The 15,536-nt window shown below is 44.1% G+C and overlaps 1 protein-coding gene and 1 long non-coding RNA gene across 2 annotated transcripts in view; both read right to left on the bottom strand.

The window, feature by feature from the left end:
• Nucleotides 1–1,009: 1,009 nt before the first annotated feature.
• LOC310711979 (small serum protein 5-like) overlaps nucleotides 1,010–15,536 on the bottom strand; it is a 78,774-nt gene continuing 64,247 nt past the window's right edge. Inside the window, exons 2-4 of the mRNA XM_083514519.1 lie at nucleotides 2,688–2,781; nucleotides 1,926–2,055; nucleotides 1,010–1,180 (exon numbers count right to left, since the gene is read on the bottom strand). Of these exons, the coding sequence (XP_083370645.1) occupies nucleotides 1,075–1,180; nucleotides 1,926–2,055; nucleotides 2,688–2,781 (330 nt within the window). The 3' untranslated portion in view covers nucleotides 1,010–1,074. The remainder of the gene's footprint in view (nucleotides 1,181–1,925; nucleotides 2,056–2,687; nucleotides 2,782–15,536) is intronic.
• Nucleotides 13,227–14,843, bottom strand: LOC310710436. The gene is made up of 2 exons (XR_014528063.1): nucleotides 14,310–14,843; nucleotides 13,227–13,403 (listed from the first exon to the last, which is right to left on the bottom strand). It is a non-coding gene; the product is annotated as an uncharacterized lncRNA (long non-coding RNA).

Genomic DNA, 15,536 nt, shown 5'->3' with positions numbered 1-15,536 from the left:
CATGTTCTACTTTTACCTAATTGTCCCCAAGCTATTGTTGTTGGGGGCAGTGCAGATGTGCTAGTATAATCATTATCAGAAATTAAATTGTTTTGATCTATTCCCTGAATCTTCCAAGTTGCCCCCTCCTTGTATGGGGAAGGGGGTTCCCAGTGTGGAGGCATCAGAATTGTTATAAACTTTCCCCAGATAATTCACAAGTTGTCTTGGGAGGCAGTACATAAGTATCATCAAGATCATCAGCAGCAGCATTGTCTCCATATTTCCCCCCATAGTTCCCAATTTTTGGGGGGGAGGGGAGGACATGTATTTCAGAAGCACAGCACCACCTTTTCCTCCAGAAGGAATTGTTCCCCAATTGTTTGAGGAGGGGAATCAGAGTGCAAACCCAGAAATATTATTGTTGTCAACTCACCCTCCCCAGTGTCGACATAATCATATTTGTTTAAGTGAAGGAAGAGGGCCTCAAAGAACTATAAATCCACACCTGCACTTACCTGGGAGGTAGCACAACTGAATTCAATGGGACTTACTTCTGAGTAGACATAACGAGGATGGGAGCCACAGACGGCTTTGTGATGGGCCATTTAGTCACTACATTAACTTTGCCCATTATTATTATTATTATTATTATTATTATTATTATTATTATTCCCCACCCATCTGGCTGGGTTGCCCCAGCTACTCTGGGCTGCTCCCAACACACACAAAACAGAATAAAATGTCAAACATTAATAATAACCACCTGATCCAATACAAAAAAGTCACAATAACTTTAAAATAAACAACATATCAAATTAAGCAATATTTAATAATCCATTGCCTGGTGTGCTCTGGTCCAATGGGGTCACGAAGAGACGTACACGACTAAACGACTAAACAACAACAATCCATTAGACTCTAAAAAGCTGCTGATAGCTGAGATAGGCATGTCCATCACTTTCATTATGATATGTACCAAATTCTGCAAGGAGTGATATCAAGCAAAGACAACAGATACACACTGAAATGCATATATGACTGATTTATTCAGATTCTCTTATATGAAGGGAATTTGGGTGGGATTTGTAAAGCTCAGAAACAGGGTTTGGAGGGATCATCCAGTTTATAGAACTCATATTCACATGTGTTTGGATTTACCACTGCTTTACATCCCAGAACTACAGCAATACCACCGTACCTAAAAAGAAGAAGAACAATGTGTAAACTAAGGCTTCCCTGAGCTTATGGAGATCTTGTAGAGAAGCGCTCCTTTCTCCTGCTCACTTAGGACATGCCAAGAATGATTGGAACTACCTGGCAGAAGAGCAGTTTTGCAAGATGTTTGCTCCATCCAGGGAAAACCAAGCCCTTGGAAAACATTTGCCCTGAGGCCAAATTCACCTGGGGAACCCAAACTGAATGCACAAAGGACATGTCTTGCACAATATGCCATTGCATGTTGCTGTACGATGATTCTCTCCCCCCCTCCCATATGTTTGCGGTGGTTGAGGGCAGCATCCATGCACAAAAATGGGTGAAGCAAAATGTTGTTGCGAAACCAAGAGGCCAGCCAGGAGGGAGACAGAAGGAGACAGGAAGGTGCAGGAAAGAGGAGGGGTCCTCTTCCATTGGGTGCATCGGGGTCCCTCTCCCCAGCACCAACTCCTAGGTGGTCTCCGGATGAGAGGATCTGGGACTCAGGGAGATCCCAAAGTCCAAGCTTCAACGCAGCGAATGCCTGGTGATTGGATGATTGGAAAGGCACTCTAGACATGCTCAATTTTATGCAACATATCTTCAGATGTAAAGATTAATTGGGACACCTGTCTTCAGCTAATTCCGTCCATGAATGTTTATTGAGCAGAAGGTCTTTCAGAGAGAACGGAGCAAAATAATTTGAAAGAGATTAATAGACCCAGTGCCATTCTGGTTATTTGGCCTACCTGGAACAGCAGTCCATTCCACTTTCACTACATGTGCATTCCATGCAATGCGCTGTATTCCACTTGGAGCCAAATGGATGCTTGCTCCCATCATGTGGATCGGTACACTCAGTGGGCAGTACCGGCTGACCTAGGGAGAGAAATCCTATACATTTAAAATCAATGCAATCAGAAGCTGCTGCTCACCACAATGCAAAGACTGCGCAAGAGAAGCACAGTGACTGAAAATTTTCCACTTGTCCAAGTCCTGGGCATCTGTCTTGCTTATACTGCGGCCATGCAGTCTCCTGCTTGCGTCTGCAGACGGTGGTTCCAAGCTTAAAACAGGGTGGGAGTGAATGGGGTGCCCTGTGGATGGGGAATCTGGCCGTTTCAATTTCTATCAGTTATTATTATTATTACTATTTATATATCATCCTCAGGGCAGTTCACAACCTCAAAATACGATATAAGAAACACAAAATGCATAATAAAAGTAAGAGCTTAAGCAGGACTCATCAATGAGAAGATGAGACGGGAGCAGCGGTAGGTCATTTTAGACTCTGAGCAGCATCACAACATCCAGAGAAGTGTAGATTTTGAAGGTAGCTGCATTTTGGTCTGTGTTCTGGTTCTGCAAGAGCAGATTTGGTAGGTGTATGCTAAAATATGAATGGGGTGCATTTCCCCCTCATCTCTAGTCAGGAACACAGTTTTCAAACATTAAATAATTATTTGGCCATGAATAGGTTACATATTAACATTACGTTGCTGTTTACTTACCATCTTTAATCTCTGCTTTGTGCAGAACCATGAAACAGGATCCCTGACACAAGGCAAGTGTCAAAGACAAGGCAGTCAGGCTCAAGAGGATTTTCTGCAAATAGACACACACATACACAAATCGTTCAACATGATGCTATCATATATTTATATGTAGAACCTCTCATTCTGTTTAAAAATGGATTCTATGTGACTAAATTTTACTCAGAGTAGAGCCACTGAAATTAATGTGCCAAAGTTAGTCTTGTCCATCAATTTCAATGGATCTACTCTGAGTATGATAAGCCTGGAGTCTGAGAAAGCCTCAGCAGCTGAGATACTCAATCCTCATAATTCTGAATGCCTTTGCACACCCCCTTTCCACACCACAAATCTCCCTTTCCATCATTTAAACATAATCTAGATCAAAGAAAAAGTTGTGTGCCAACTGTCTCCAAAGCATTCCACTTACCATCTTGGTTTTTCACTGAGTTGCTGGCAAACCCTTACTGGGAGGTGCAGGAAAGAGCTCTGGGGTCCCTCCTGTAAGCCTGTGGAGAATCCCATGCCCCCTTTTATACAAATGGGAAGGAGGAGGGGCAGAATGAGAGGGATGGAGGTCCTAACGGGGGAAGGAAATGCTTGCATCAGAAGGAAATATTTGCTTCTGCTGACAAAAATGTTTACAAGAACAGCTAGAAGAGTTCTACGTCTTCCGGAGATATTCATTGATAAGTTCAGACCAGAACCGGGAACAGGAAAATCACGTTAAATGTTATTAGACCAGGATAGTGCTGAGTTCTGCAAGAGATATGGCTCTAGATATTTGTCTCCAGGGCCTCACCTCAAGAAGGATACTGTCAAAAAAGGCCAGCAAAATGAACAAGGGGGTGAAGCAACTCCCCCAAGGAAAGATTGCAGCATCTGGGATTTCTTACCCTAGAGAAAAGGCAAGTAAGAGGTGACATGATACAGGCATATGAAATTAGGAGAGGGCTTTCATCCACTACCAGTCACTGTTCTGCCTCTGCAGTCTGTCATCTGCCATAGTTGTGACATTTGCTCTGAGACAAGCAAAAGCCCATTTATCTGCAGGAAAAATTCCTCCCCGGCTGTGAGAAATATATATAGGTTGTCTTTTCAGATTGCTTTCACAAAATAAAACATGCTTTTTTTATTAATTATGAAGGTCACAAGGCTAAAGGACTATAGCAGTTAGGGCATAGGTTGCTATTGCTATTTCAAAATAGCTGTGGCTAAACATTCTATAGGGTGTTGTTTCTTTAGAAATCGTGAGGTTAGGGACTTTTTAGTAAGAAAAGCAAGTTGTTGCATGTTTCTGAAGAAATTGGGTATCTTTAGCAACCTTATGGCCAGGGGGTTCTAGCAAGAAAAGGAGATCTTGCCATGCTTCAATCATAAGGCATCTTTAGCAACCTTGCGGTCAGGGGCTTTTTAGCAAGAAGGGAGAGGCACCAACGGCCACGCAGGGAGGAAAACATGGACCCCCAGGACCAGACTACGGCTGCGCTGAGGCAGAAAACGCCAGTTCCCTGGAGCCCCAGGGAAGTGAATTCCTCAGCAATATTTTGGGAGATGTACGTGGGTAGCACTGTGGTGTAAACCAGTGAGCCTTGGGCTTGCCAATCAGAAGGTCAGTGGTTTGAATCCCCGCGACGGGGTGAGCTCCCGTTGCTTGGTCCCAGCTCCTTCCCACCTAGCAGTTTGAAAGCACATCAATGTGCAAGTAGATAAATAGGTATCGCTCCAGCGGGAAGGTAAACGGCGTTTCCATGTGCTGCTCTGGTTTCACCAGAAGTGGCTTAGTTATGCTGGCCACATGACCCGGAAAAACTGTTTGTGTACAAACGTCAGCTCCCTCGGCCAGTAAAGCCAGAGTCGTTCGCAACTGGACTTAACTGTCAGGGGTCCTTTACCTTTTGACAAGTAGTATCAATTCATCTCAGCGAGCTACACTTCCAGAGTAGTTTAACCATCAATCTCCCTTCCCAGGCAAGTCTGGAGAAGGGACTAGGGCACCCCTCAGCACCCTTCACATCCTTCCCAAGATGATTTGGGGGACACCATGACTGTGAAAGTGACCTCCGAGTGCTTTCAATGGATGCTGCTCATGTGGCCTTAATCTCAGCTGACCCAAGTGACTTGTGGGCCTCAGGTGCCTTGCCTGCGTTTTCTTGGGAGAATGGGGGTAGTTTTTTTGGTCACAGTGGAATACACTTGTTTTTATCCACAGTAATAAATACTCAATAAAAGATAAGAGACACACACAGATAACTGATTTATTTAGATTCCCATATGTGAAAGGACAGGGATGTGTGTTGAAAGCTTAGAAACATGCCTTGGAGGGGCCTTGGATTTTAATGTACTTATATTCCCATGTTTTTTAGTCTATCCCCCCTTTGCATCCATCAGCACCTGCAGAATCACCGTATCTAAGAAGGAGCTGAACATGCAGGCCAAGCTTGATCTAAAGTCGCCAAGGTGTTTTTCTTCCACAGCCTTCATCTATCTTGGAAATGCTTTGCTGGATCCCGGGGAAACGAAGGTTTGGGAAATCATACCTGGGCTTGTCCTGAGGCAAATTTGCTTGGGGAATCTCGGGCTGGACGTGCACCAGGCCCCGCTGTGCAAAAATGTGTTTCATTCTACACAACATTTCAAACACACACACTGCACGAAATGTGCTTGGCTGCACATTAGAAGAAACCGGTCTTGATTAGGGATGGGGGGGGGGTTCACTTAAGTTCATACTGAAAGCCAAATTTATCAAATTTGCACTTTCCAAAATAATATGAGAACCAAAACAGAGGCATCTCTGGAAATTCAGTTATCCAAATTTTGTGATGCAGTTCACCAACTAACCATTGTTTACCAAAATACATGAAGTGGGTAAAAATGTGCTTAAAAATGAATATATTAGTGGAAATAGCATATACAAATGCTTTATATCAGGGAAATGTAGCCCTGTTTCTGTCCAAGACAGAGTGATAGGAACTGGGGTGTGATATGCTTTTGTTTGTTTGTAAGGAAGCATTTGGGATGCAGATGGTGCTGTGGTCTAAACCACTGAGCCTCTCAGGAGGTCAGCAGTTCGAATCCCTGCGACTTGGTCCCAGCTCCTGCCAACCTAGCAGTTAGAAAGCACGTCAAACTGCAAGTAGATAAATAGGTACCGCTCCGGCGGGAAGGTAAACTGCATTTCCGTGTGCTGCTCTGGTTCGCTAGAAGCGGCTTAGTCATGCTGGCCACATGACCCGGAAAAAGTGTCTGCGGACAAACGCTGGCTCCCTCGGCCTATAGAGTGAGATGAGCCCACAACCCCAGAGTCATCTGCTACTGGACTTAACTGTCAGGGGTCCTTTACCTTTTACCTTTTTAGAGGAAGCATTTGGATCAATACACAGAACATCATCAGCGCTATGCACACATTAAATTCTTAATGAAGGCAGCCATTGCCATCTCCCTATGGAGGCTATGACTCTCCTTCCAGGCAGAGAGACAAAACGCTCTAGTGATACTTTTAGAGATGAATAAATACAACACTGCTTGGAGGCTTTTGCCTACCTGGGACAGCATTGCATCCCATGACTACTACATTTGCAACTCATGCATTTAGCTGTGTTCCATGAGGAGCCATGTGGGTGCATGCTCTGCTCATATCTATTGGGCCATAGAGTTCACCTACGGAGAGAAATTCAATCCATTTGCATCGACAGGCGGAGTCCCCCCAACCCTAGGCGCCCCCCAAGTGGAATAAGGACTCAAGACAACGTGCTATGGGATTAAAATTGGCCAGAAATTTATTACGTTTCAGGCATAGGAAGACCTTGGTTCAGGCACTGGGCACCTATCCTTCCCAGTCCCCAGCTGGGGAGCTGGGAGACATCAGGGTTATCCAGAATGTGTGGGGATTGGGCTGGCTCTGGAGAACATATGTTCCTGCCCCCTGTTTCGCCGCTCAGCGTATGGCCAGTGCCTCCCCTCAAGACCCCTTTAACGGGGAACCCTGGGATCACCACTGCAAGGGGGGCATGGGTCACTGCTTCACACACACACACACACACACACACACACACACACCATTTAGGAAGAAAGACTAAAGGATTCCGCCCAACACCTGAAACCACCATAGTTGTGATGTTTTGCTACGGGAAAGGCAAAACCTGCCAATGCAGGGAAATTCCTTTTCGGCCCTTCAACAGTGACCATGACATAGCAGCACCCGCGTACCTGTGAAGAAGAGGTTAACCTGCAAAAGAAGGCTTAACTAAGGGAGGGCAAGGTGGGAAAAGCTCTGGAGCCAAACCTGCAAAGTGTCAGTGAAAACCTGCTCATGAAGTCAGAAGTCAATCTGGGGGAAAGTACCCCCCAGAGTGGGAGAGGCAGTTGCTTTCAGGACCAGTTACACACACACACACACACACACACACACACACACACACACACACGGCTAAAGAGTGGGTAACATTAAGGAATACCAGGTTACTGGATTTGGAAGGATTTGACAGAAGATAAAGGTGGCATTCATATTTGTGGTTTGACAAAGTCAAAGTGCTTAAAGATGATGTTCTTAACCATTATAGGAGGAATCTACTGGAGATGTAGAAGAGAAATAAAAAGCTTCTGGAACACAACCTCCCCCCCCCCCCATGACTATCACCAACAGAGGGCTGTGTGCATAAAGAAATAAACATTCAACCTAAATGGGTTCTATACAGAGATCTCTTGAGCTTTCAGGAAAATGCATGTAAGCTTAAAAAGTTCAACAAAATATGAAACTTAGTGAGCGACTAAGATGTTTCTATCTACAAAGAACTAGCTCAGATGTATAAGAATGTATCAAAGAAATGTTGCAAATGCAAGAACTGTGAGGGGTCATTGTGTCACATGTGGTGGATCTGCAGAAAGACCAAGGCCTTTTGGGATATGATACATAAGGGTGGGGTGGGGAATAAACTGACCTTTCCCAAGAGGCCAGAATTCTTCCTGCTAGGGATATTAGAAAGCAAAATTGCAAAGAAAGCATCAGCTGTATTTATTTATGTATGGAACTACAGGGCAAGGATTCTCAAATCATCCTTCCCAATCTGTGTTGGTTCTCGCAGTGATGTAGGATTCTGGAAGCTCAGGGTTCAAAGTCACACGGGGTAGCCCCACATAAGGAGAAAAGGCTCCCCATTGCAAAGGAGCCTAGCCCCAATGCATGGAGAGCAATGGGGCCAGTTATAGGGGTTGCATTTGTAGGACCAGGGACAGCTAGACTGTCTCTGCTGCTATGGGCATAGCCAGGGGGGTGCTGGGGGAGCAGCTGCTCCCAAACTTAACTAACCAATTGCATCACAGATAACTCAGTTCTGCCCCCCCCCCACGAAAAGCCTGCCCTTTAATATAAATCCTGGCTAGGCCCCTGTCCACTGCACCCCTTGCATGGTGGGAATCGTGGAGGGATGGACATTGGCCCAAGTAGGGCTTGAAGAAAAAGGCAAGCTGGTCTTAAGCCAGGAATGGGAAGATCTGTGAGTTACAGTTCCCTCCTCCTTCAACTCTCAGCTTTCCACATTCCCACATCAGTAGTTTGGTGTGAATTTCTCCTTGTGCAAGCTGGAGAGATGGTATTGTCAGCCTTCTTCCAAGGCGCCCCTAGCGCCCCCCCAACGCCCATCTCTTGTGGGAGCTCAGCTTGTGCCAGTGCCTTCTGTCAAGAGTTTGGGTGTAACCTTCAATGCCTCCCTCTCCATGGAGGCACAGGTTGCAGCTACTGCAAAGGTGGCATTTTTCCATCTCCACCGTATCAAGCAGTTGGTCCCTTACCTTTCCCGCCCTAATCTGGCCACAGTGATCCATGCGACGGTCACCTCTAGGCTTGACTACTGTAACTTGCTCTACGCGGGGCTGCCCTTGAAGTTGCCCCAGAAACTCCAGCGGGTGCAGAATGCTCCTTATGGGATCCTTGAAATGGGACCACATTCACCCAGTGCTTTTCCAGCTGCACTGGCTCCCGGTGGAGTACAGGGTCATGTTTAAGGTGCTGGTTTGGACCTTTAAAGCCCTATGCAGCCTAGGGCCCTCTTACCTACGGGACCGCCTCTCCTGGTATGCCCCGCGGAGAGCCTCAAGGTCCATATATAGCAACACCCTAGAGGTCCCAGGCCCTAAGGAAGTCAGATTAGCCTCCACCAGAGCCAGGGCCTTTTCAACACTGGCTCCGGCCTGGTGGAACGCTCTGTCTCATGAGACCAGGGCCCTGCAGGATCTGATTTCTTTCCGCAGGGCCTGTAAGACAGAGTTGTTCCATCTGGCCTTTGGCTTGGAATCAGCCTGATCCCCTCCCCCTCTTTCCTTTTCCTTCTGTGATGGAACCCCTATTTGGGGACTTCCCTGGCTTTTTTCTGGCCCATGTAGGACCAGTCTGGATAGTTGGCCTTGGTGAAGATTTGACGTTTTCTCCCCGCAAACAGTTTTTGATCTGGGCTTCCACTGAAATGAGGCTGCATTTTAAGTTGTACTTTAATCCTGTTTTTAAGTTGTATTTTAATCAATTGTTTTTATACCTGATGTTAGCGGCCCTGAGCCCGGTCTTGGCTGGGGAGGGCGGGGTATAAATAAATTGTTGTTGTTGTTGTTGTTGTTGTTGTTGTTGTTGTTGTTGTACTGAAACTAGAATACAAAGATGCATTATATAAAGGAAAGTCACTTTGGAAACATGAGTATAATGCATAAAATGTGTAAAATTACATAGAAAGATGTATATTAGGAGGAGGTTGCAGTTAAATGCTGCTTAATTTTTCATGGTCACTTTTTTAAAGGTTTCACAAACTGGTGTGGAAATGTAGAGAACTCAGAAGTAGAAAAATGAGAAACTGAAAGAAACAAAAAAAATGACAGATTTCCCCACTCCTTTTCAAAATTTGGAATAAATCCAGATTAAACAAACAGGGTGGGATCCAATACAAGGACTGGTTTAGAGTTATTAATTTCAATGGGTCTACCCTGAGTAGGATTTAGTTGCATACAACCCACAGTTGGTTATAGTGGAATGCAAAAGCTTTGTGCTTGCCATCTTGCTTCTCAGTGTGCTGCTACTGGAGGCAGAAATGGGTCTAGTAGCAACTGGAGGCCCCTTTACTTAAGTCTCCAGGAACCCACTACCCACCTTTAGACAAAGGAGAAGGAGAGAGAAAGCCTCCTTGGCACCAGAGGTTTTGGGCAAAATTAATGTGAGCACAAATGTTTGCCAGGAAGAAAACATTGACTTCTGATTCAAATGGTGCTTCTTTTGCACTGAAGATTAGTGGAGAACCCAGAAGGGTCTTATCAGCCTTTTAAAGCAGGGGTAGGCAACCTAAGGCCTGGGGGCCAGATCACCTTCTAAATCTGGCCCATGGACGGTCCGGGAATCAGTGTGTTTTTCCATGGTTAGAATGTGTCCTTTTATTTAAAAGGCATCTCTGGGTTATTTGTGGGGCATAGGAATTCGTTCATTCCCCTCCCCCCAAATATAGTCTGGCCCATCACATGGTCTGAGGGACGGTGTACCACCCACGGCTGAAAAAAGTTGCTGACCCCTGTTTGAAAGCTGTGAAGATGTTGTTTAATAGGAACACACTGAAAACAGAAGTGGAGCAGCGAAAATTGTGTGAGGCTTGGCACCAAAAGATTCGTAGTGGAAAAGACTTTTGGTGGAAAATCCCTGTCCAGTGATGAAAAGGGCCTGAAAGAGAGCACCATTTATCCCAAGAAGAGTCAGAACCTGCCTGACAGATTGGCATGTAGTACAATACCACCCCATCTTTTCAGAGGACATAACTGAGTCCAGTTTAACTCTCCCACTTCAGGACAATCCTTCAAAAGCACCCTACTTCCTTCACTCCCTGTCCCCCTCTGACTTTTGCTACTGGAAGTAACTGACCATTGGGTTGTGACTGGGTAATGGGAGAGTGTTAACTCTTTTATAGCCACAATCACATTAAAATACGTTCTATGTCCTTACCAACTGGGTCTTAGATGGATGCTCATTGAGTAGCTCAACAAGCTACTTTCCTGCCTCTAGCATAGACATGTCACGTACACCTGAGAGATGGTGTCTGCTTAATACAGGGGTTGTGGGAGTGCATTTATCAGCCTGGATGACCACATCCCAAGCTTCAAATGGCAGAGATGGATAGGGCTAGAGGCAAATGTGGGAAGAGCACAGAGGTGAGTCTTACTTTTGTACAGGAGGCTACATTCCAGCCACGAAGAAGTCAGATGTTTCTGTACCCACCTCTCCAACAGGCAAATGGGAAACTTTGCCAGAGCTCAAGGAAAACATTCCAGTCAAATCCAAGCACTCAAGGAAAGAACAGAGCAGCGCCCATGAAGGGCATGACCTGGAGAAAGGCTTGCTTGAGGGCCAGAGAGAAAGGACTGGAGGGCCACTTTGGGCCTGTGAGCCTGGGGCTCCCTTCCCTTAGCTCAGTAGTTCTTGAACTTTTTTTTCTGGCCACACTTTCAGAATAAAAATTTGCTCGTGCCACACCAATTTTTTAATTGAGAAGAAATGTATGGGGAAACAAAAAGAAGCAACTCCTAGCAGTGCTTGATTTATAGCACAGAATGTACCTACTTTATAATATTATCATGGGGCATCTGGAAAGTATAAAACAATGCAGCTACAAAAGAACATGGATCATTCCCAAAATAATTATATATGAGCCTCGTACCTTAGGTATGTGTTCAAACTCAATGAGATTTGTGAGCTTGCTTTTGCCGGATAATCTCATTTATATTGGGTCTATTTTGAGGCAAACGAACACTCATCTCCTCATCAACACAAAGAAGCCTTACTGTTTTCTGATTTTTCATATTTGTCAGAGTTGAAAATCCCTGCTCACAACATAATGTCATGGAGAACTGTAGAAGAATAGCCAATGCTTTTTGAAGAGAGGAATGTGAGGCATCTGATGAAGATCTGCATTTTTAAATTAGCTTAAAAATATATTTGTAAATGGTTGTATCTCTCATTCTCTCATGCCAGGCAGAAACCAGCTGAATACTCTGGCAGCTGTTTATCTTCCTGTTTAAGGGCCCCTGTTTAAGCAGTGCCTCAGGGTTGTAAAAATTACAGGCTAGGAGCAAAAGGTCACACTGACCATACAAATTACAGAATACAGTTAAGCTATAAAAACACAATTATTATGCCTCCCATTAGAGACTTGAGCCAAAGGGTAAATTGAAGAAGTTGCTTTTAGAACAGCAGCTGTTTCAGCAGAAAAAGGGGGGCTGTAAACTAAGAGGCTTCTCTCCGAAGTTGCTTTTGGAAACTGTTTTTTTACTAAGTTCCCTTTCTTCTAAAAATCTATATATATTAATGTATAAATATATTGGCTTAAATGTAATTATGCAAAGGATTTAGAAAGCAAGAAATGTTAGATTCATGTTAGATTCTTATTTCATAGAATCATAGAATCATAGATTTGGAAGAGACCACAAGGGCCATTGAATCCAGACCCCTGCCAAGCAGGAAAAACCATCAGAGCACTCCTGACATATGGTTGTCGGGCCTCTGTTTAAAATGAAATTAAAAACCATCTGGTTTGCAGTGAAAAGGGCAGTAGGGGCCAAAGGTTATCTGGTAATTAAGGTGCCTTGTCGAGGTTAATGGCTACTTGTTTGCCATTTATAAATAGAAGAAAATATAGCTCTCTGTCTCCCATAAAAGGTAATAGGAAATGGGTGTATCTTTTATGATTAGTTCTAGCAAACAGCCAATAGGAATTTCAACCAGGCTGATTGGACAGAGGCAGCCAAAGGAGGAGCAAGGAGGCTGGGCTGAGGGAATATAAGTGCTGGCCATTAGGGCTGGAAGGCCAGAGCATTGGTAACCATATACCACTGTGTCTCTCATTTATTTGTCTGACAAATAAATTATTATTTTAATTTCTCTATTGCTGCGTTGAATATTTCATTCCAGCTAAGCGTTAACCACAAGCAGGGTGCTACAAATGGATACTGCTTCTGGTTGTATATCCAAAACATTTTTGTGATACTATGCTATACTACACTGAAATGTTTAAATGCTATATTGATTTTCCTTGAATCTTCCTGTCACACTTGCCTTCCTGTCACGACTGCCCTGGCTTAATGCACAAAGATATCCCTAATTGTAGAAGGAGTTTAAACTTGCAAGCAGTCTGTTTATGGCACAACTTGTGCATAATTATTTGCTAATGGTTCCCAGGCTTAAATATTCCTATTCCATTTGTGTTGGTGATATTTGTGGTCACAATGATATCAGGTGATTAACAGGAGAATGTGTCCTCACTTTCAAAGTTGCCCACAGTGGAGGTGGGCAGATAACCTTCTGGCTTTTAATTTAAAACTTGTGCAATTGGCTACAGCAAGATTAGTTGCTGGGGCCGTGGTCTGCAGTGCAGGTTTATGGTCCCACCCCAGGTTGCAAAATGGCCTGGCCTGGCCCTGAGACCTCTCCCCGCTCCACACAGTGAAAATAAAGACATTAGTTTGTTGGCTGCTGAAAGGAAGAAGTCGGAGACTGAGAGCTGTGCAATCCCTCAGTTTATTCATGTCCTGATATAAACATGACAAGAAGACAGGCTGGGTTTTTAAGGTACACCACATGGTTTTGAGGGGTCATTAATTTTATGAGACTTGTATGTACACGTTTCTTTATCAAGTTACAAAGTGCATCCTTCTAAGTGAGCAATGGCACCATATCTAAAAAACAAAAACATGTTTAAACATTAGTTCCGTCTTTACTTCCCACAGTCTTTTGAGCTCTCATTTTTCCTAGGAGCCAAGATTTAGTAAAAATTCTCTTATGTTTAAGGTTGTCATAAAATTACACCCCACCCAATACAGAATATAAACATTTTTGTTCAATGTTAATTTAATGAATCTGGGGTTAATTTAAACTTTTATTATTTTATTATTGTTTTTAAATGGGATGCTTCCCTGAGTGTTGTGATAACAGGGGAAGAGCGGCAATATATTTTCTTAAACAAAATAAATGATATGTTGTAGCTAAATTCACCAGCACTCCTAAACTCATTATTATGCTTTAATGCTGACTTGCGATTCAATCCCCCCCTCCATTTTGTAGTACAATGACCTTGAGGTTTAATTGTGCACTAATTGAAGTTCTGTAGAAACATCACCAATAAAGATGAAGCAGAAAAATAAACCTTGCTAAGTGCCTCTCTAAATCGACCCCTTTTGATAGATGGTGACTTAAAAGAAGCTGACTTAAATACAGCTTAACTTTTGAATGTTTATTGCAAGTTAATATCCCAGTATGGAATGCAGCTCTGTCTTGGAAAAGACAAAAGGCTGCCTGCCTGTGGAGTCACACCATTATCCCATCTCAACCCTGCTTGCTCCAGCAATTAGCCCTCTTAACCCTAAGAGGAAAACCTTACACTGGTAACAACGGAAGCCTTATTCCCAAGGCTGATTGCTGCATGGCGGAGGGGGTGGTGTGTTAGGAAGGTCACAACCGAGAGGAAAGGGTTGTGTGGTACCCTCTTCCCAAATCTCTGCCACACCCGGCAATTGGGGTTGGGTGGGGTTTTTTTTTGGAAACCCACTTGCTGAGAGATCAATAATTTGGAAGCTCATGCCTACCTGGAACAGCAGCTCATGGTGCCATTATTACACTCGCAACTCATGTATTTCATGCTGACCCAGATGGATGCTTGCTTGCATCATAAGAATCAGTACATTCACCTGGAACCAATTTCCTCTGCATTAGTGTCAAGCCTCCAAGTGTCAGTGAAATTATAGGTATATCTGGGGAAACCGCCATTCGTCACAATGATCACTACAATCAAGTTGTAGTTGCCAAATTGTTTGTTTTTCTGATACGGCTCCTCTACGTTTGATAGTAACCTGATATACAGAGGTAGAGCAGATAAACCACCTTTATTCCTCTAGCAGAGACTCCTCAAATGTGATACAATTGATATAATCTTGTTGACATAATTTGGATAAATCAGTAATGTCAGAGGGAGCTTCCAACTGTCGCATTAAGGTGGGATTCAGTCACATGCCGGCAAGATCAGGTTGCACAATTAAAGTTGATTTGGAGGTTTTCCACAACAAGCCTACCTCCTCAAAAGACTGGACTATCTGAGAGAAGGAAAGTGATGGGGAAATGTACGGGGTGTGTAGGCAGGGAATCCACTGCCTACATTTATACGAAGGAGAAGGTGGAGAGGCAAAGCTGAGGGGAAAGTCTCCCTTGACCTGGTGTTCGTGGTGTACTATTGTGCCCACATCATGTTTGTTTTGAAGAAAACATTTGCTTCTGTCTCAGCCGGGCCTTTTTTCTCTTTGCACGGAGAACACTAGAGTAGGTGGCAGAGTATTATCAGCTGAATCGTCTTCAGATCTGTTTCTTGGTAGGAACATGCAGAAACCAGAACAGGAACAGCTTGTAAAACATCATTGGCAAAGTGAAGCCTGCATGAAGTTTAGCGCCAGATATTCACAACAACAGGCTGTGGAAAGAGAGGGCTGCCCGCTGAGGAGAGGGGCCTGAAATGGGCAGCAGGCGTCATTTCATCTTCCCTGAATCTTCAGTTTCATTAGATGACCACGAGTTCATCTCTGTGAGAGAGACGGGGAGAAAAACTTTTCTCTACCTGTTTTCTCCATACCAGACATGATTTCATACACCTCTATCATGCCACCTCTTACCTTTTCTCACAGTGATGATGGGAATGTATAAATTATTGCGGGAATGGGAAACTAAAGATGAAGAGGTAAAATCATTAATGATCCACTGGGCAAAAGATCTGGGGTATAATATACAACTTGCAGATTGGGAAAGACTGTGGAAGGAGGACTTGA

This window comes from Podarcis liolepis (assembly GCF_965112155.1).
Source record: "Podarcis liolepis genome assembly, chromosome: 7".
Lineage (NCBI taxonomy): Eukaryota > Metazoa > Chordata > Lepidosauria > Squamata > Lacertidae > Podarcis > Podarcis liolepis.
This window is presented reverse-complemented; position numbering and strand designations above follow the sequence as displayed.